The sequence below is a fragment of the Vombatus ursinus genome, unplaced genomic scaffold (genome assembly GCF_900497805.2).
Source record: "Vombatus ursinus unplaced genomic scaffold, bare-nosed wombat genome assembly UNPS02014821.1, whole genome shotgun sequence".
NCBI classification, from domain to species: domain Eukaryota; kingdom Metazoa; phylum Chordata; class Mammalia; order Diprotodontia; family Vombatidae; genus Vombatus; species Vombatus ursinus.
The window spans coordinates 15025379-15047860 of record NW_020954599.1 but is presented as its reverse complement, the minus strand read 5'-3'; the positions used below and the strand labels follow the sequence as shown (position 1 = coordinate 15047860).

At 37.2% G+C, this 22482-nt stretch overlaps 1 protein-coding gene across 8 annotated transcripts in view; it reads left to right on the top strand.

Annotated features, from left to right (window-relative positions):
* Nucleotides 1-22482, top strand: part of COL25A1 (collagen type XXV alpha 1 chain) — a 556443-nt gene that overhangs the window by 445790 nt on the left and 88171 nt on the right. For all 8 annotated transcript variants that reach the window (XM_027837340.1, XM_027837336.1, XM_027837339.1 and 5 more), the window contains exons 14-17: nucleotides 2859-2885; nucleotides 6588-6632; nucleotides 18349-18381; nucleotides 19222-19257. In XM_027837340.1, the coding sequence (XP_027693141.1) occupies nucleotides 2859-2885; nucleotides 6588-6632; nucleotides 18349-18381; nucleotides 19222-19257 (141 nt within the window). The remainder of the gene's footprint in view (nucleotides 1-2858; nucleotides 2886-6587; nucleotides 6633-18348; nucleotides 18382-19221; nucleotides 19258-22482) is intronic.

Genomic DNA, 22482 nt, shown 5'->3' with positions numbered 1-22482 from the left:
CTTTTCTTTTCTTTTCTTTTTAAGATTGCATCTTCCTCTTTCTTCCAGGCTAGAAGTTCAGGGGCTAATTATAGCCCTGGTCTCCCTCTAATTATCACTAGAGTTTTGACCTGCTCCATCCCAACCTGGGGCAGTTTGGCCTTCCTACAAAGCCTGATGGACCCCCACTCCCAGAGGTTTGCCATATTGTTGCCAGACTTAGTGAAGACCATCTAATCACCTTAGCCCACTGCAGCTCAGAAATCTCAAGCTCAAGAAGTCCATAGCTTTAGCCTCCCCAATAGCTGCAATTACCATCATGGACCACCATGTCTGACCTATGTTATCAGTGCTTACAGGGAAATATTTTTCCATTGTGTTACTGTAACACATCTTGTTTAGTTATTCTCTTAATCATTGGGCATCTGCTTTGTTTCTGGCTTATTTACAACCACAGAAAATTAGCAGAGATTATTGGCTATCATTAGAAATCCCTGGTTCCTGAGATGATTTTAATTGTTTCCCTGGTGGCCAATGCACAATAGTTCACATTTACATAATACTTTTCTCCAGCCACTCTCTGAGGTGTGTAGTCTAAGTATCACTGTCTTCATTTTATAGATAAGGAAGCTGAACTCCTCAGCAATTAAGTTTCAGGGCAAATACTCAAACCTAAGTCTTCTATTGCAAAGTCTGGTGTGCTTTCGGCCCCTCCATGATGACTTTCTGTAAAACCATAGACCATATTTATGTTGCCTGGAATTTGCTATTCTTTCAAGTGATTTCTACAATTTGTTACTGCTCCTAGAAATTTACCTCTTCAATAATGGAACATTTTCATAGCAAAATGGAGATGTAGCTCCATTTAAAAAGGTAACATAGATATGACCTAAATAGTTAAGAAAGGTCCTGAGAGGGTTTTGGGACTGTAGTTCTTATTGACTTCTGGGAAATTCCAAGTTTTCTCTTTCTTGAGAAATGAAGAAGTCTGTTAAGGACAATATAGGTGACAATATAATTCAGACAAATTCCAAAAGTTTTGCTTAGTGAGCTTCCCTTAAATAGCAGGATTATGTCTAATCCCATCAGTTGTGTTTTGGTGTATCTCTAGCCACACATGCCCATCAGCTGATTTCACAGATCATATCACTATTGACAGGTGATGACAGATTTCGAGTTTATAAATGTTTCCTTTGCCCAGAAAGAGAGGCAAGTGAATAGGCCTTTGAGACCTCAGCCATCTCCCTGGCTCGTTCTCTTTCTTCACACTAAAATGCCAAATGATTGGGCTTCATGAAGAATGGATGTTCATGGTGCTATTCTAGTGTTGCCTAGCAACCATCTTGATCGGTGTTGGGTGATGAGAGTGGCCAGAAATTCATGAAGCCAGAGGGTCACTGTTAGCTCCCAACAATGAAAGGAGAATTGCCGCTGAAATTAGGTTATGAATTTGAAAAAGAACATGGAAGTCGTCCTAAGCTGTCCTGTCAGTAAGAAGATCTGAGAGCACTGGAGACTTCTGCTCAAAATTTTCACAAAAGCAGCTATTTCATTATGCGTATAATTCATTCTAGTCCTTTTCCTGTAAAGTTATACTGAAACTCTATTTACCCTGGGAATTTCCCTGATTTTGTACTTTCTGAGGTGAGAAGGCTCTCATAAAATCTCTAGGTTTTTTCACATTCCAGTATTCTCCATAGAGAATTGTAATATCCCAGCGAACAATGGATTCAGAATCTACTGTTATGCTTGGGAGATGGAGGGAACCAGGCTACAGAGGTTAGTATGGCGCTGAGACCATTCCATTTGGCTCAAACCATTCACAGGACTTTTAAATTCACACTGCTGAATCTGTCTCAAGGTTGGAAGTTCAGGGACAGGATAAGGACAAATAGCCCAGGGGACCTTTGGTCCTAGGATTGATAGGGTCAATCAGAGGTCTTCCTGATTCCAGGCTCTCCAACACACCACATCATTTATCACACAGATGTGCTAACTTATTCTTTCGACAATTTCTTTCTTTGGTATTTTGATAATGGTGAGGCATTGTTAGTCTCATTGACTCCACTTATGTAACAGTATGAAATGTGGTATTTCCTGCATATGCCAACCTTATTTTAGGGGGAAACTGAAGGTTGTACTAAGCAACTTTTTTTTAAACAGCAACTTTAAGCAAAATGACAATTACCAGACTATTTACAGATGTTGCCATGGAACCTAAGTTGTAATGCCACCAGTATCCACATGACAGTATACTGAATTTGTCGGCTTTTTCTTTATATCTTAACAATACAGATGGAAAGAATCAAGATGATACCTAAGTTTGAATAGTCTGCCAAGGATCAATTTTTTTTTCTTCAGACAACACCTATGTAGCTAATATCCTATTTAAGTCATCGAATGACAGACTTTTAGGGCAGAGAGGAATCTAAAGTCTATCAATCATTTCACTTTACAAATTAGGAAACTGAGACCCAAAAAGGGAAGGTGAGATCCATGGTCACACAGTAAGTCAATGACTGAGCTGAAATCAAAAACCCAGGTCTCCTACCTTCTCCAAAACCACATGGCCACTTTCTCTGGTCAATATCTCATTTCGGAGGGCAGAAGATTCTTTAAAGCTCATCATTCTTAATATGAAGTTAGGTGTTTTCTTGTTGATTTTGAACTTTCCTATTCAAAATTCTGGAGTCCCTTTATCCTGGTATTTTAGAATTCAGTGGATAATTTTTCATTTATGCCATCCACTTGATCATGAACTTATATGTGGCATCCCTATATATTCCCCCATCTTATCAGGCACCCCCAACCAAACTCACTGATCAACAGTATCTAGTTGAACATGTGAATAATACACGCATATCTTTTCTTTTTCTTAGGGCGATCCTGGAGAGCGAGGAGAAAAGGTAAGATTGCATTTATCTCTTTTTTTTCTCCCAGAATGAAGCTTATATAGTACCTACTATGTGACAGACACTATGCTAAACACTTTACAAATATTATCTCATTTGATCCTCACAACAACCCTGGGAGGTAAATGCTATTATTATCACTATTTTTCAGTTGAGTGTATTGTTGTTCAGTCATTTCAGTCATGCCCAACTCTTCATGATCCCATTTGAGGTTTTCTTGAAAAAGATCCTGGAGTAATTCTTTCTCCAGTTCATTTTACAGATGAGGAAGCTGCGGCAAACAAGGTTAAATGACTTACCCAAGGTCACACAGGTAGGATGTGTCTGGGGCCAGATTTAAACTCAGGTCTTCCTGACTGTGGGTCCAGCACTTTATCCACTGTGCTACCTAGCTGCCCAAAGAGCGACTAAGAAAAGGCTACTCTGACTAAAAATGTTTAGTATTCTATGCCAACCGTTTAAAACTTTTCAAACTGATTAGGCCTGCAAAAATTTCATTCACTAGTAATAGAAATTTAGTGCTGAAGTAAATAGATTATCCAACAGAAATATGGATTTCCAAAATGAAACCTGAAATTTTGCAAATGGAAGACAAGAGTACATGTCAGAGTAAGTATTCATGGCTAGCATTAAGTATATGAAGGAAAGGGATGGAATTGATATATCTAGAAACTGTTCAGAGCAGGGGGTTCTTATCTGGGGAGTCCACGAATTTATTTTTTCAATATTTTGATGACTCTATTTTAATATGATTGGTTTCCTAGTCCTATCCAAATTGAAAGCTTACAAAAGTAATTCTGAGAAAGATTCATAGGCTCACTAGGCTGCCTCTGTGTGTGTGTGTGTGTGTGTGTGTGTGTGTGTGTGTGTAGGGGAGCTCATGACACATACTCAAAAGTTTAAGAACCCCTGGACTCAGTTTTCTTTATAGAAAAGCACTTCAAGAAATCTCTTTTTTAAGTCTACACTGAGAGTCTTGAAGGCCATGTCTATAGAGCTCAAGTTCTGTTTAGAGCTAATGAGCTGATATGGCAACAAGCTGTGGCATGTTGGAGGTCTTGAGAGACTGGGGTACTATTACTAGGCTGCCTATCACAGATTAGTCAGCATTTCATTAAAGATGAATATGTATTACTTACTTTTACCACCAAACTAATAAAAAAGAAGGGGGCAGCTAGGTGGTGCAGTGGATAGAGTAGCTGTGTGACCCTGGGCAAGTCACCTAACCCTGTTTGCCTCAGTTTCCTCATCTGTAAAATGAGCTGAGAAGGAAATGGCAAACTACTCCAGCATTTTTGCCAATAAAACATCAAGTGGGGTCACAAAGAGTCAGACACAACTGAAACGACTCAACAACAAAATAAAAAAGAAATCACCATCAATCACAATTATTGAGCATCTATCATATCTATACCAAGTGTTCAAGATACATACAAAGAAATATAAGACATACTTGGGTCCTTAACATCAAAGGATTTATAAATCTGTTGGGGGAGAGATCTTATATACTTTTTTTAATAGCAAAACCAAGTCTCATATGCTAATGATACAAGTAATAAATGCTATAGGAGTTCAGGGGACTGATTGCCTAGGGCTGAAAATAGACTACAGGAGACATGTGCCTTCAGATCACTGATTTATATTTAGCCAATTGGATTGCAGAAACTGGAACTTGAGGGTAGATGTTAGACCAAAAGAAAGAGGGGAGAGCGTGCTAGCTAGGAGAAATAGTAAAACAGGCAGAGACAAAAATGTGGGCAAGAAATGGTTTTGATGGAGCAGGGAGTTGAGTTTGGGAAGCAGTAGGAGATAAGACTGGGCTGTACATAGAAGTCAGAATGGAGAAGACTTCAAATACCAGGGTAAGGAGCTAAAATTTGGCTACATTAGGAAAGGTTCCCGACAGCTCTTAAGTTAACCTATCAAGTAGTAGAGGGTGTGTGAGCTGCATTTGTGATAGGAGTAGTCATACTTGGAAAATCCCATATCCTTGAGTTATAGAAGTACAGATGTTAGGAAGAGGATAATGAAATTTGTCACCTCTTAAAAAAAAAAGGAAAATCAAGTAATTATTAAATGTCTACTATGTACTAGGTACAGCTTGGTAGTTTAGTGGATATTGAGTGCTGGGTCTGGAATCAGGAAGACTCATCTTGCAGAGTTGAAATTTAGCCTCAGACACTTAATAGCTGAGTAACTCTGGGTAAGTCACTTAACCCTGTTTGCCTCAGTTTCCTCATCTATAAAATAAGCTGGAAAAAGAAAAGGTAAACCATTCCAATATCTTTGCCAAGAAAACCCCAAATAGGGTCACAAATAGGGACACAACTGAAATGACTGAACAACAACAAAAATGTGCCAGGCACTATGCTAAGTAGTAGGCATACAAAGAAAGACAAAAGTCTGCCATTAAGGAGTTCACAATCATATGGGGGACTCAATATGCAAACAATTATGAACATACAAGATACATGCAGAATAAACTAAAGATAATTTGAGAGGGAAGGCATGAAGATTCACATTAATTTTCTTCTGTCTCTATTAAAAGAAAAAATATTTTAATGATAAAAGTCCAGGATAATAACTAGCTTTATCTGGACCATTAGATTACATCAAAAACCATAGATTAAGAAACATAGGGACAGCCAGGTGTCACAGTAGATAGAGCTCTGGCCTTGGAGTCAGGAGGACCTGAGTTCAAATCCGACCTCAGACATTTGACACTTACTAGCTGTGTGACCCTGGGCAGGTCACTTAACTCTGATTGCCTCACCAACAGAAAAAAAAAGAAAGAAACACAAATCCTTTGGACCTCATTGATACATCCTTTTTAATCATATGTACCATTGCTTCCCATTGATGATGGGTTTCAACCTTTTGCTTATATTGGAATTTTGAAATTTATGTAATTTCTATTCATGCTAATAATCTCTAAGCCTGGAGTCATCCAGCCAAATCTGGAAAGGAATCTGAGAACCTCTACCTCCAAGATATCCCTGCACTCACACATGTAATCCACAACAGCCATATAACACAGCAGGTGAAAAAGAGAAAGATTATTGTAGGGGAAAAAACCATAGGTAAATGGATCCTTGGAAAGAAAAGCATGCTTCAGGGGGGATATTTAAGTACCTAGATCACGGCTGGAATAGATGAATATAACTGGGATCTTTGAATTGTTGTACGAGCATCTCTGTCCTGCTAATAATAATCACAGTCCTCTTCAGACCTAACCTGAGTCAGCTATATGTTCATAGGGCAGTTTGGGAGGTATTTCATTGTGTGTGGGAGATTAAAACTCACAGTAGGGATTAAGGAATTGTTCAACTGATTGTCAGTTGTCAGATGACTTTATGAGTCAAAGAGCTGGGTCTCAGACTACAATCTTATTTATAATGCATCAGACCATGTAATTTTCAAGCATATTTTTCCTACTTCTTTAAAATTAAATTGATGAAAATTTCTTTGAAGGTACAATATTAATGACATTTTGTGATCATTTCCTTTGTCCTTATGGTTTCATTCAGCCAAATTAATTAAAATTCCTTTTCTTTGTGGCTTTGCAAAGAATTTATAAGAGACCATAATTTTGTATACTATATACAGGGGAGGGGGATAGGAAAAAAAAAGCTTAATATAACATTACTCTGTGAGACATTAAGGGTTTTATCTCATCCCCTCTCTTTTTCCCCTTAGGGAGATGCTGGAGACAGTGGACCCAAAGGTGACATGGGTGAAAAGGTACATTTTTTTGTGTTTGAAATATGAAAGTATATGTGTATAGTCAAAAATATAATCTAATGGATATGATGTGTTATATGAGTATGTGTGATTTAGGTAGAGTTCGTGGGATTATAAAAATGAAGAGAGAAGACAATTAACTAGATTTATCATAACTCTTTAGAATGATACATTGCAATGTTCAGCATTTAATGTAGTGTGTTGTGTACAAACATAGGAAAAGGTAGATTTTTCTTATGGAGAATGGATGACTAATTGGTTGGATTGTTGTAGAAGAAATGCCCCCTTCCATTTGCAAGTGAGATAATTCAATTTCAACATGGAGATATTTAGAAATCTCTATTATAGCCTGATTTATTTTGTTTAGTCAATTTAAAAAGGTAAAATTTCAAAGCAAAATGAAGAGATTGAGCACTTTCATTGTACAAACTGAGATAATATCACTTCACTAAATCCTCTCACATTTGGTTGGGAATTTGTATCAGTATGAACCTTAAATCCACAATGTTTGAGAAACTGGAAAAAAAAAAAACTGTCAGTTGTCTTTAATTGTCTTTTAATTGGATTCTCACTTTCCAAAGATTTCTGATAAGAACAATTTGAGCATTCTACATAGAAGGAATTAGGAGATAGAGTCCTCAAGAGGGCCTGGACGAGTTAAGATACTGAGTTAGAATATATAACTATTTAACTCTAGGCAATCAGCTTATGTTAAGGCAGTTGGATTGTTGTGATTTGTTCTTCGTTCTGGAAGAGGACCATGTTATCAGGAAGATGTGTCATGACTTGTGAGTGAATTGGATTTAAGTAAGGAAAGGCTGTGCAGTTACCAGCCTCACTTTCTCCTCCGGAGCCATCTAGGTTCAGTGGCAAGATATAGATCAGGATGACTGGAGATGGCCCCCAGGCAGTTGGATTTTTGGTTAACGAGCAGCAGGGTGGCACAGTAGTTAGAGCACCAGGCCTGGAATCAGGAAGATCTGTGGCCTCAGACATTCATTAGCTGTGTGACCCTGAGCAAGTCACTTAACCTTGTTTGCCTCAATTTCCTCATCTGTAAAATGAGTTGGAGAAGGAAATGGCAAACCACTCTAGTATCTTTGCCAAGAAAATCCCAAATAGGATCATAAGAGTTACACACGACTGAAATGATTGAAAACAACAAAAAATTTTGGTTAAAGCAAGCTACCTAATGGTAACTGAACAACATAGAAAAAATCAGTGGCCTTCACATCTGAACAGACTAAAAGATGGCAGGATGTCAAAGTTGTAATTTAGGAACTGTTGGTCAGATGGGTAATGGATGGATCATTGTATAACTTCTACAAAATAAAGGATTTATGTTATGATTCTTATAAATATTCATAGATAAATGGTATGTGTGGTTGAGTGAGTTCTTAGTTGTATTTGTGAATCTCAGGGCAGTCATAATCTAGAAATACGCTGCACATAGAACCATTTTAATTGCCAGGCAGATGCATATGCCATGGCATTTAATCGGGATTGACATTAAAATGTTTCCTATTAAAAAGGTTAATGACATTATCTCGAGGTCTCTAGAAACCAGCTACATGAACATGGATACTGTATTTCCTTTTAGTTTATATTTGGAAGAAAGAAATAAGTTAAGGTTAAACTTGTGAGGTAGGCAGTCTTATTGTTCCAGTTTTGTAGATGGGGAGATCAAGGCATGAGAAAGCCAAGTGACTTGTCCAAGGTCACAGAGCTTATAAGTAGTAGAGATGGTCTTTGAATTAAAATCTCTCCAGTTCCAAGTTAAGAAAGCAACTTTTGATGGATTACTCATGTGGCTATGTATAAATACATACAGATTTATTAAAAGTACAAAGTTTTAAAGTGGATTTATGCAAAATATTCAGCATGATATTTAATAATTTTTAAAAATTAAATTAAACTTAGCCAGGAGGACCAGAAACAATTTGGATATGTTTAAAAGTATAATTTTTAGGCCACATGTCCATGATGAATTTTAAAATCAATCATATTTAATTTTCAAACTTAACAAAACAACATATTTGGCTTTCTTCAGTATTTTCCCAGAATACTCTATTTGTAAAAGTTTCCTAATTTTTTACTTTTTAATCAAAAGAAAAGTTTCATTATTTCACATGGAAATTGAAAGGAACTAATTTGGATAGTGTTTTTATTAATTTTTTTATTAGACACCTGAAATTAAGCTCAGGGAATGCATCAGTTAAAAAGGAAATGATTTTAATAAACTCTGAGTAAGTCTAAACTGTGGGTTATAAATAGAAATCTGTATTGTATAATATGCAACCTGAAGTGCAGAGTAACCTCCCCATGAATGGTATAATTTGAATGTAATTTTTAACATATTTTACAAAATGCTACTTCTGTCATAGAACTTATTTCCAGTCCTTTCATGGCAATTCATTTATCATTTGCCAAAGCTTGGGGAGTAAAATCAGAAAAAAAAAATATTTCTTGTTTTTCATCAATGTAGCAAGTTACATCATTGACTGGTCATTTTAATAGGGATTTTTTTTCCTCCCCTTTTGATCCAAGTCTGGTTCTGTGGATGGTAAAACAATCTAAGGTTTCCCAGGCTGATCATCCGGATATCCTGGAAAACCAAAAAAGCACTAGCTGATTGTTCTCTCCAGCCAGCAGTTAGTGGTATACCTTAGGTTGAAGAATGTCTTAGTAGAGATTCGTTTTACCCCAGTGAAAGGGTTTTTAAACTGAGGCAGATAGGGTTTTTTTGGAGGGTGTGTTGGTATGGAAGTGGAAAGACAGCCATGAATGAAAAAATTTTTGATAGTTGCATTTCAATGTAATTAGTTTCCTTTATAATCCTAAATATTTTGTTTTATGCACATAAAAACATGATTCTGAGAAGGGGTCTAGCATGGCTACAGCAAACTCTAGCACAAAATAGGTGAATAATCCCAGTACAGAATTGCTATTGAAAGGTTACGGAACTCTTTGATTTTGTACCTGTTAGTCTAATATTTAAAAATGCCAAATCAGATTCCTTCTTTTGTTTTCCTGTTGTTTGAGAACAGATAGTTTGTCCAACACATTGAATAGTTTTGAAATCACTATCCTTCCTTTCTCTTTGGCCTTATCACTCTGATGTTCATCATTTCTGAAAGTTTCCTTGGTCCTCTGGATCAAAAGATTTCCATTCACTTGCTGTGTTCTGTCTGCCTTCACTTGCAGGTCTGTGTCTGACTTTGACTCTCTCATTGAACCTTAGTCCAAAAGCTTCCTCCCAGCCAACACTCAGGGCTCTCTTTGCTCCCTCTGAATCTAAGTGCTGCTCAAGCATGAAAGAAGTGCAGTAAGGCAGGAAGAACACAAGCCATGAATCATAATCTGACTCCATCACTGACTATCTCTATAACTGCGTAAAGCCCTAATGCACATCGTGACTGGTCATGTTACAATGAGAAAGATTGTCAGCACACTCAGCATCTTTCGTACTACAGATGTGAGAAAGTTGGATGGCACAGGGAGTAGAGCACTGTTCCTGGAGTTGGGAAGACCTGAGTTCAAATCCAGCCTCAGACACTTTCTAGCAGTGTGATCCTGAGCAGTCTCTTAAACAATTCTCAGTTTCCTCAACTGTAAAATGGGGATAATAACCTACCTTCCAGGGTTGTTTGTGAGGATCAGATGAGATATTTGTAAAGCACTTAGCACAGCACCTAGTACACAGTAGGTTCTTAATAGATGCTTATTTCCTTTCTTCCGGTATGTATGCAGAAAGACATGATTTGACCCAGAGTGAAAGTAGATCTATGGTAAGGAGAAATATTTTACATGGGGTTTTACTACATAATAATAAGAAAGGATAAAGAGCAGGAGTGGAAAGAACACCAACTTTGGAGATAGAAGGCCTAGGTTCAAATCTTGCCTTTCTCATTTATTACTGGTGTGACTTTGGACAAATCATTTAGACTCTCTGGACTTTATTTTTCTTGTCTATAAAATGAGGAGGTCAGACTCGATGGGTCCTTGAAGTCTATGATGGTATAAATTATGAGAATATGCTACAGGAAAATGTAAATCAGCATAGGTTAGAGAATCTATTAAGTGAATATGACTTCCTGCAGAAGCTTAGTGTGCTTCTTAAAAAAGTTTGAAATCTGATATTTGTCATAATACTTTTGAGTTCCCAAAGTTCTTTCATAAAGTGTGAAACTGTTTCTTAACTCCTGGCCATTGTGTATCTAATCTTTCTATTACATAAGGCCCAAGTATAGAAGTATAAGCCAGAGGATGAAGGATGCTTGGGGCATGCACCGTTATTCTCATTTTACAGGTGATTAGAATGAGATTCAGAAAGGATTAATTTGTTGGATGACTGGATTTTCTAAAACATACAGCAATCACTTATATGTTTTTCCCCTTATATATTCTATTTGGTGGTCAGAGCTATAAACATGTCTAGATACATATATTCCTATACAAACACATGTGGAAATGGCCTCCAAGTGTCATTTATGGAATTATAATAATATCTAGTATTTATATAGTAGTTTAAAGTTTGCAAAACATTTTTACAAATATTATCTCGTTTGATCCTCACAACAACCCTGGGAGGGAGGTACTATTATTATCCTCATTTTATAGGTGAAAAAACTGAGGCAAACAGAAGTTGTCACATAGCTAGTAAATGTCCAAGGCAGCATTGCAGCTTTATGACTTCAAGTCCCACCTTCCATCCTCTGTGACACCTGGCTACCCCTACAAATAGTAGTGAGTACTACAAATAGTAGTCAAGATTATAATGAAAAGAAAGGACAACTAGATTTTAACCCAACCCCTAAGAATGATATGTGGCAATGTCTGACATATAATGTGGTATCTTGTAATGAAGGAAAAGGTAGATTTTCTTTTTTTAAAATTTATTTAGTGTTTTATTTTTCCCCAGTTTCATGTAAAAATAATTTAAACATTTGTTTTTAAAACTTTGAGTTCCAAATTCTCTCCCTTCCTCACTCCCTACCCCCTCACTGAGAAGGCAAGCAATTTGATATAGGTTATACATGTGTAGTCATGCAAAACATTTTTATATTAGTCATATTGTGAAAGAAAACATAGACCAAAAAATCCTCAAGAAAAATAAAGAAAGTAAAAAAAGTATACTTCAATCTATATTCAGAGTCCATCAGTTCTTTCTCTGGGGATAGATAGCATTTTTTCATCATAAGTCCTTCAGAGTTGTCTTGGATCATTGTATTGCTTAGAATAGCTAAGTCATTCATAGCCGATCATCTTAACAATGTTGCTGCTACTTTGTACACAATACATTTCACTTTGCATCAGCTCATGGAAGTCTTCCCAGTTTTTTTTTTTTCTGAGAGCATTCTACTCATAATTTCTTATAGCATAATAGTATTCCATCCTAATCACATACCACAGTTTGTTCAGTCATTCCCCAATTGATGGACATCCCTTCAATTTCCAATTCTTTGCCACCAGAAAAGAGTTACTATAAATATTTTTCTACATGTAGGTCCTTTTCCCTTCTGGTTTTTATCTGTTTTGGGATACAGACCTAGTAGTGGTATTGCTAGGTCAAAGGGTTTTATAGTTCTTTGGGCATAGCTCCAAATTGCTCTACAGAATTGTTGGATCAGTTCACAACTCCAAAAGGTAGATTTTCTTGTAGAGAATGGATGGCTAAGCTCCTAGTGGTTGGATTTTTAAGGAAGAAATGCCCCCTTACATCTTCATGTGAGATAATTCAATTTCAACATGACAATATTTGGAAATCTCTACATCAGCCTGATTTAGGGGATTATTGCTTGAGACATTCTGATTAATGCTCATTATTTCATCTGAAGGTGAGCAAATAGGAGTGAAGCTATATTCATTTATGCCAAACATACTCACACAATATTTGTCCATTTGTGGATATCTTTCCCTGCTGAGACTTTCATTTCCAAGCCAGTAGATTTATTAAGAAACTAAGAGTATGTTCAAGGCGTACTTACATTCTGTCTTTGCTTTAATCCTGTATTCATTTTCATTTTTGAAGGAAGGAGGATTACAAACACTAAGTGTCTTATTTCCACTGCTTTCAGCATCATCCCTTAAAATGTTTTACTTGTAAATGCCTGCCTCTCAGTGGTGGCCTGGCCACTTTCGAGTTATATAAACATTCTTTGAGACTTCTCAGTTGTGCATTCTGCAAAGGAAAGGGATTGTATCACTCATGCATGTCTATTAAAATGAGACAGCTCAAATTGCCATCAGTGCAACAACTCTTCAGAACATTGTCTTGTTTTTGCTCCACTTCCTGTCTTATGGAAACGATCGGAAGGAAATCTAGTCCCAAGTTTTGTCAGGAGATTGTCATGAAATAGAAGCATTTTTAAAAATGCCAAAGCTATGGTAAAGACACAAATTCTTTTGTTTGTCTGTTTGTTTTTTGTAAAATCAATTCAACAAGACGTTGGTGCTTCCTTCCCAAAATGTGGATATATAACCGTTAGTTTTTCATCTGGGATTGGCATTATGTGCCTATTCCAAAGTAACCAATATTAGCTTAATTACAAAGTCCAGAGACCTTTTTGGTCATTATCCTTCTTGACCTCTCTATTAGATTGATCATCCCACATCCTGTACACTCTCTCCTCACTGAGTTTTCCTCACCAGTCTTATGCTTCTCCTTCTGTCTAATCAGTCCTTCTCAGTCTTCTTTGCTGGATCATTATCCATGCCCCACACCTCTTTCTCTGGGTATATCACACACCTCTGACCTGGGCTGCCTTACTCAACACTTTTTTTTGGTGATCTCAGTTATCATGAGTTCAATAATCATCTCTTCAAATGACTCCCAAATATTCAAATTCTGATTTTGTCTCTCTCTTCTCTCCTCCAACATCAATCAACGTCTCAACATATATGTCTCATAGGTGTCTGGAATGAGATCTACCCAAGACAGAACTCACTATTTCCACCTCCATCTTAAACCCACTGACTTCCAAACTTCCTTATTTCTGTTGAGAGATCTAAAATCCTTCCCAGGTTTACAACCCAACAATCATCTTCAGCCCTTTGGATCATAGAACCCCTAGATTTAGATCTGTAAAAAACCCTAGAAGTCACTAGAGTCCACCACTTTCCTTTTGTAGAAGAGTTTCAAGATCACACGGCTAGTATGTGTCTGAGGTAGGATTCAAGCCAGAAGCTGCTAATTCCAAGTCTAGTACTCTATTTGCCACACAATGTTACTTTTATTCTTCCTTGTCCCCGCATAGCCAATGAATTGCCAACTCTTGTCAAATCTAGCTCCATAGTCCCTCTTGCTTCTCTTCCCTTCTCCCTGACCATGTAGCCAGCAAGCCTTGATCACTTCTCCCACAAACTCTTCCAAGAGTCTCCTTATTATTCTCCCTAAGTCCAATCTCTCCCACTTCAATTAATCCTCCACATAGCTGCCAAATTGATATTTGTAAAACACAGGTGTGACCCTGTCATTCCTTTGCTCAAAAAGCTTTGGTGATTCCTTTTTTGCCTTCGGGATAAAATACAAACTCTTCTGCCTGGCACTAAAAGTCTTTTACAATCTTAATCCAACCCATCTTTCTGTACTGATTTCAAATTTCTCTCCTTCACATAAAATATCATCCAGAGGAAATGTTTTATTTAATCTTTTCTGAACACAACAGCCCATCACATGCATACTTGCCTTTGTGCTTGCTTACCTCCCCATACCTGGACTGCTCTCTCTCCTCAACCCCAACTCTTAGAATACCTGCTTCTCTTCAAGATTCAGTTAAGATACTTGGCTGAAATTCAGGCAAATGATACCTGCAATATTCCTCTGATCTACCAGTTTAGTAAGCCTGCTGATAAAGGAAATTAGGTTAGTCTGGCATGACCTGCTTTCAACGAAGCCATGTGCTTTCTTTTTGCCTACTTCTTCCCTTTCTAAATGTTCACTAGCCATCCTTTTAACAATACATTCTTGAATTTTGCTAGGAATTAGAGATAAACTTAGAGTTTGTGAAACTGATTCTCTTCCACTTTAAAAATTACAATATTTGCCCTTCTACAGACCCATGGTGTGTCTCCTGTTGATTACATGATTACATTCTTTCAAAGATCACTGATCATCAGCAATCACATTCAACAGTTCTTTCAATAGTCTTTTGATATAAATTCATCAAGTACAGTTAGATGCTTTTTTTTTTTACCATTTTCTTACATCTTTTGGATATCAACTCCCTCTTAGAAATTTTTATTTTGCAGTTTCCTGTCCAAAAATTATTGGCCCCTTTGGCGCCAAAGATAATTCCATTTCTCCCCTTCCTTCCCCCAAATAAGGAGGTGGTGATACATAAGCAAAGTAAGAGTTGAGTAGTTCTATCTTCAACACATTGTTAGTTATCATCCTTTCCACAACTAAGAAGTCGACCTTTCCGTTAGCTGGAGCAGCTAGATGATGCAACGGATAGAGTCCTAGGCTTGCAATTAGGAAGACCTGAGTTCAAATCAGCTTCAAATGCTTCCTAAATGTGCGATCCTGGCCAAGTCACTGTTTGCCTCAGTTTCCTCACCTGTAAAATGAGGATAATAACAGCACCTACCTCACAGGATTATTGTGAAGATCAAATGAAATAAATTAAGTGCTTAGCACAGTGTCTGGCTGAAAAGCACAGTAGGTGCTTTAGAAAAACTTCTTCCCTTCTTTTCCCCTTTTTTTCTTTTATCATCTTCTTTCCCTCATATGGTCTTTTTTAAAAGTCAGGCTTTCCTCATGAGCTTCACCTCAGCCGTTTCCTAAATCTATCTCTTTAAACTATTTCTTTTTTTCATTGTCAATAAATCTGCTCTCTTTGGGTATTCAGACTTGCCTTCTTAAGTCCTTCCCATCCTTCATGAACTGACTTCCCCGTTGAAGGATCCTATGTATCATTTCCCTGACTCCTTTGCTATTCAATTTCCCACACCATTTCTAGCTTTCTTTCCCCTCCTTGATCACAAATTTTAAGATACAGAGTGGTCACATTGACCCATAGTTTCCATCATTTTTGCTTCAGTAGCCATTTCTTCCTTATTGGTCAGCTCCAGAGCTGCATTTCCCCTGGTGGTTTCCTCCACCTTTTGAAGGATGAAATTCTCATTAGGACAAGCCAAGTAGTTATTAACTGTTCTGCTTTTGGCTGAGAGCAAAAGAGAGAGAGCTCTAGCATATGTCTGGAAAATGGAAGTCTCCCATTACAACTCTACCTGGCCTCCATATCCGATTTGTGATCTGTTTCCCAAACTCCTGGTCCCTTTCCTCTTTTTATCTGTAACATAACTTGATAACATTATCATTTCTGTTTCTCCTTCCTTTGACCTTCACTCAAATGTTGCCTACCCTTTTGGTGCAACACTTACTACAGTGCCTAGTACAATAGTAGTCTATTATAAATGTGTGTTGACTGACTCTTGATTCCTATACTTGAGTATATATTCTTAACATACAGTATTGCTGCCCTGCCCCTTCCCCCTCCAGATGTTTTACCCGTAATTTTCCTTTTGGATAAGGTTAAATCTTTATCGAACCATCACGGTAACACATATCAAATTTACTTGTACCTGTATTAGGATCTCTAGTTAACCATCTTTGTTATCCATACTTTAAGCATTTGTGTATAGCAAGGTGTTCTGAGCTGTGCCTGACTCAGGCGAGTCCCCTGGTAGTTTATGTTGAATAATTAGAATAAGTCAAGACACTTGTGGGTTATTCCACAGTTGACAAAATGAGATTGACTTGGCCATAGCAGGAGAAGGATATTCAATAGAGATAGACATTGAAGACATCTTCAATTGATTAGGCTGAGGGAAACTCCCTTGCCTCCCTAGCCATCATGATCTATCATCTTCAATTGCCTTTCAGGCTTCTCAAACTGGATGTCCAGTAGACAACCTTCCATCCTTCCAGCCCCTCAAGCTTGCAACCTAGGAGTCATCCTCTCTGACTACCCATGTCTGAGCTGCTACTCCCCTGCTGCAGGCCCTTGTCCCCTCTCAGTAGCCTGCTGAGGGGTCTATCTGTTTCAAGTCTCTCCCCATTCTGGTCCATTTTCCATTCAGCCACTAAAGTGATTTTCCTAAAATGCAGGTCTGATCATGTCACCCCTATACTCAGTAAACTCTAGGGGCTCCCTATGCCTCTGAGAGCAAATATAAAATGCTCTGTTTGGCTTTCAAAGCCTTTCATAACCTAGCTCTCTCCTACCTCTTCAGTCTTCCTGCCCTTTACTTCCAGGCATATACTCTTTGATCCAGTGACATTGGCCTCCTGGCTGTTCCATGAACAAGATACTTTCTTTGCCCCCCATGTTTAGAATCCTCTCCCTTCTCCACTCTAACCACTGACATCCATGGCTTCCTTTAAGTCCCAACTAAAATCTCACCTCCTAAAAAACAAAAACAACAATAAAATCTCACTTCCTACAGGAAGCCCTTTTTAATTCCAGTGCTTTTCCTCTTTTAATCACTTCCTATTTGTCCTGTAGATAGCTTACTTTATATATATTTGTATGTTGTTCCTTCTCCCTCCATTTGTAATAAGGACAGGAACTTGAGGGCAGGAACTGTCTTCTCACTCTTTCTGTGTCCCCATTGAGCCCAGGCACAGTGCCTAGAGGTGCTTAATAAACATTGATTGCATTGAATCTAATTGGAAGGCATCAGAGCATACTTGGAGCTCTGCGTGGCTCATTCAGGTGATAAGGAAATGACATCAGTAGTGTGAGTCTTTAGTCTCCTGAACCAATGAAGACTCAAAGAAAATCTCAATATGTTTTAATAAAACAGTAGCTTAACATACATGAGAGAAGGGTTAGGATATTGCTTCTGCCACATACGGGTTCTAACATGGCCATGAACTTGGTTGGGGAAAAAAATCAGATCAATTCTCACCAATTTTCCCTAATATCTAACTGAAATTTAACATTTTCCTTTAGTTGTGAATTTTTCAAAAATATTCTAAGGAGCCCATAGGTTTCATCAGACTGCCAAAGGGGTCTATGACCCCAAAATGGTCAAGATCCCTGGATCTTCTCTAATAAATAATGATTTAGATCATTTTTCATATGATTATGAATTATTTTGATTTCTTCATTGGAAAGCTACCTGTTCAAATCCTTTGACCATTGATCAATTGGGGAATGACTTGTATTCTTAAAAATTTGACAAAGTTCTTTATATATTTTAGATATGAGCCCTTTATCTGATAAACTGTCTATAAAATCCCCCTCCCGGTTTTCTGCTTTCCTTCTTATCTTGGCTACATTTGTTTTATTTGTACAAAACCTTTTTTAATTTAATGTAATTAAAATTATCCACTTTTTTCTAAATGGAAACCAGTAAATCATAACACATGCCGTACGTGTGAATGAAAAAGCAGAAAAAGACGTTATGTTATTACATTTTTAGTACAGTCTCAAGGTGAAAAAATTTTGGTTACTAAAGAATGGAATCCTTAACGGGTGGGGAGAGAACAACTTTGATGATATACATAGAAAATAAATTGTTCCACATTGGAAAATAATGACATCTTAATAATAAGTGCATTTGTATGAAATCCTCTGGGGTATAGTCAGTGTGAATGAAGAGACACTTGGTATACATTCTTTAGTAACCTTGATTGTATATGTATTGATGCTTTCTGGACCACTATCATTATCACATATGGAATATTTTCTTGTGGGTTTTCAATCAGGGTGACCCTGGATCTTCTGCTGCGGGAATTAAGGTAATTGTATGTCTTCTGAACATGCACTGTCTTCCAGAGAGTCATGGTCTTCATTTTGGAGTTTATTTTATTTTTTCCCTTTCACTAACTATAACCATTAATCATAATATATTTTCCTGATGGTCAGCTACATAGTACAGTGGATAGAGTGCCGGGTCTGGATGTAGGAGGACCAGAGTTCAAATCTGTCCACTTGCTGTATGACTGAGCAAGTCACTTAACCCTATTTGCTTTAGTTTCCTTATCTGTAAAATGAGTTGGAGAAGGAAATGGCAAACCATTCCATTATCTTTGCAAAGAAAACCCCAGAACAGGTATTGATGACAGAAAAACTGACTAATCAGCAACTACTTTTCTGATGCATTATTTTAGTCATGAAAACAAGTACTGGCTCATAAACTGAGGACCCAAAGGGAGTAGAGAAATTTCAGGTGGAAATCTGACAGTTGAACTATTGGTATTATTAATATGGGCTTATTAATATTCCTCCCATTCTCCTTGGTTTTCAAAGATACTTGGTTTTGTGGATAAATTGTTTAATGAGATACTGAATACTAAGATAAAATACAGGTGAATGACAAGAGTTATGTCCAGCACATAATACTGAATGCCTTAAACTTGGTAGGTGTTTAAGAAATATGTGTAGGATTAACTTGAATGTGGGCTGAATCCTGAGTATTCCGGACAAAGCAGAGCATGACTGTAGTTAAGATGTTTTCAAAAAATAATTGACAAGACTGTTCCTATCATCTTGTCATCCAGCACCAAGTAGATGTAATACCTGACACAGGGTACTAGATAATTCCTCTTTGAATTGAATTGTCCTTTTTCTTTTGTCAGGGAGAACCTGGAGAATCTGGCCGTCCAGGGCAAAAGGTAATCTTTCAAAGATTTCTCTTTCTCTCTTTCTTTCTCATTCTCTCTATTAGGTTCTTTATTTCATCCTCATACATTTCATCTCTATCAATCACTGACTACAATTAAATATTTTCTGAAACTAAGGACTGCAAAACAGTACATTTTAAATGAATTACATTCAGAGTTTTTGCTGGTGCTTTTGTGTTTTAAATACCATGATGTTGAGTAAGGCCAAAGGTGGGGATAAAATAAATTTCTTTGTGGTAAGGAAGCGTTTTGTGAACCAAAAGTCTGCATATGCTCAGCTGTCTGAGACTAACAAAGACCAGTTAGGGTGGAATGCTAACTATTTTATCTTGCATGTTTAATCACATTTGCTCTCTTATCTTCATTTGTTCAGAAGAGATGCATGTTGACAAAATAACCTCAGTAAGAAGTGATGGGCAGCTCTTTAAAAAAATTACACTTTTTTTTTCATCGTAGATGCTCTCTTGTTGATAGTATTAAATGTAAATTATTTGTAACACCCTATGTAGTCAATTTTATGATATGCAAACCAATTCTGTTAATAAACATGAGTTTCATTTAAAGACACTAATCAAAACTATTTTAACCAGTTAATCTGTGGAAACCTTACATTTGTTTATTATTTGTGCCTCACTTGGGTAATAAATTAAAGGCTCTGTTAAGTATGTTTAGATTTATCTGCTCATTTGAGTTGAATGTGCAGGAAACAACTGGCAGTCATTTATCATGTGAGCATCTGGATTTCAATGCCCAATGCAATCAGATTTGGAATAACAGATGTATTGTCACTAGCTAGTAAATGTGAATTCCACATTAGATTAGATCTTGTATAAAATTATGGCTTTGTCTTTGTCTGGTGGCGTATGATGTTGTAGAAAGAAAGATGAATCGCAAGATGGAATTTACTTCATTAGTGAAATTGAAATGAGAGAATGAATCTTATTGTATTCATCTGGAACCTGGGGACATAATAAAATGTTGTTCTCACACTCATGTAGACATTGAGAGGGCCAGTCTTTTGTTTTAAACACTTAAGGATTCAAGTAATTTTTGAAAAGGCCTTTTCATTTGGGGCTCTAACGTTGAAGGCAATCCTTTTAAGGAGAGAAAAAGACTAAACCCAGTCAGTTCCACTGTAATCAGTGGAACTTCAAGCTTATCCTTCTAGGCCTTAAGAACATTTCAAGTATTAGCCTAAGATTCCTGTGATTTCTTCCATTGAAGAGAAAATGGCAGACTTTTGAATTGAGTGCTGTGAACTTGGGACGACAGACCACTAGAGCGTGAAATACACAAGTGGATTTTACTCATGATAGAGATACTAAGTCTCTTGAACTTTACATATGTAGGTCATATTTAAATTATTCAAAATGAAATGTGATTTGGTAAGCAGGTGTGTCTAAAACCGCTTCAGATACAAAAACACTTTTATAGTTTCTGTTGGTTTAAATGTAAAATTTTTCACTTAAAAGTGGCTTTCATGGAGCATTACCAAGGTTACTTGGCACTGTGGTATAAACCTGTTCCTGGAAGGCTCATAGATAACTCCTTTAGATTTCCTCGGATTCCAAAGAAATGCTTTAGCATTGCATTTAGAAAAGAGGATTGAATTTATTTAACGTTGATCTTGGAGTTAAATAAATATATTCCTAAAAGTTAGCAGTCCCCTCCCCCAGTTTTTTGCAGATATTTAGGCAAGACAGCACCAGTTGATATCAGTGTCACCACTACCTACTAAAGTCTTTGAAATTTGCTTATTTAAATGAGAGAATATTTAGGTTTTGCAGAGTTTATAAATCCAAGCACTAGATGAGAAGTAGAATGTCTATAGTAGTAAATGCCATTTTTCACTCTTGATTTGGAGTTTCTGTAAGCTCAATTCCACTTCCCCACATCTTTTCCCCCCTCCACAGTATGGCGGTCATCTATGCTTCAGTTGTAGCTGGCAGTGGGCAAATTATAATTCTTGTCTTAGGAGCAACCTTATAAAAACATAACAGAGCACCAACCCAGTTGCTGATTTGACTTTCTGAATGTTTAATTTCACCCTGATGAGTATAGAACTTCTGTAACTGAAATCTAGCATAAGATTGTAAGGAAGTTGTTTTTAGCTCTATTTTAAATTTCTCTGTATATGCTTTGCATTAGAGCATGGATGCTCTAATGCATATGTGCATCTGTGTTGAATGTGTGAGTTTACGTTTCTATGTACCACATTCACTTTCAGAATACTGCTCCCTACTTTTCTGCAAGTATTTTAAATCTAAAACAGGGATAGGAAATTTGTCAAGCATTGTTCATTCAGGGAAAATAGTCCCCCGCCCCCTTTTATTGAGCAGGAGAGAAAGTTGAACAGCTGGGACCAGTGGTTTTTAGTGTTGATGGCCGATGGCAGCAGGTACCTGGATTGGGAGGAGAGAACCCTGCTGGGGGAAGCTGGACAGGGTTTCCTGGAATCAGGCCTTGTTTTTCTTACAGTCATTCAAGTTTTATTCTTCTGGTGCAAAAGGGCCCCATTAGCTCTCCACACGTACCCTATCTATTAGGGCTGCCTTTCAGCCATGACCCAAAGGAATTGCTGAGCACAGGAGTGGATAAATATGAAAAAGGAGAGTTCATTTCTGCTAAGAGAAGAAATAGCTTTGATTGCACTACCCAAACTGATGGAGAGAGCCTTGATTGTGTTAAAGAAGAGAAAGAGGAACACAGAGCATGCAGAATAGATCCTCAAACAGATGGAGGAGAAAGTCCACAGTGAGGGATGTTATGTCTGTATCAACCAAAAAAATAGATTGGATGGAAAACAAATTAATAAAAGCCAAGCTCGGATGATCACAGATGATCAGTTAACATAATCAATGGCTACAAAATAAACATAAACTTATAGAAATGCATATGTATCACTCTCTGTATATGAAAGGAATGGTTAACTGTATAAGAAAATACTCTATTCAAACATTATTACATTTCATTCCATTATATTCCAAAATTTTCTGGACAATTGATCCTCCCTAGAAGTCCAGAGTTGTATTCATATTCATATTGATTCTCCTTGTAATAATTTTCTCTCATAAATCACAGAGACACCTTTTATTTTGGGGGGAAGGAGCAATGTTACTAGCCTAAAGTCTACGAAGGTATGTTTTAGTGAGTTAAACTCCATTATTCTAAATGTGTCTTCACTTTGCATTGTATATAAAAACATATCTACATACA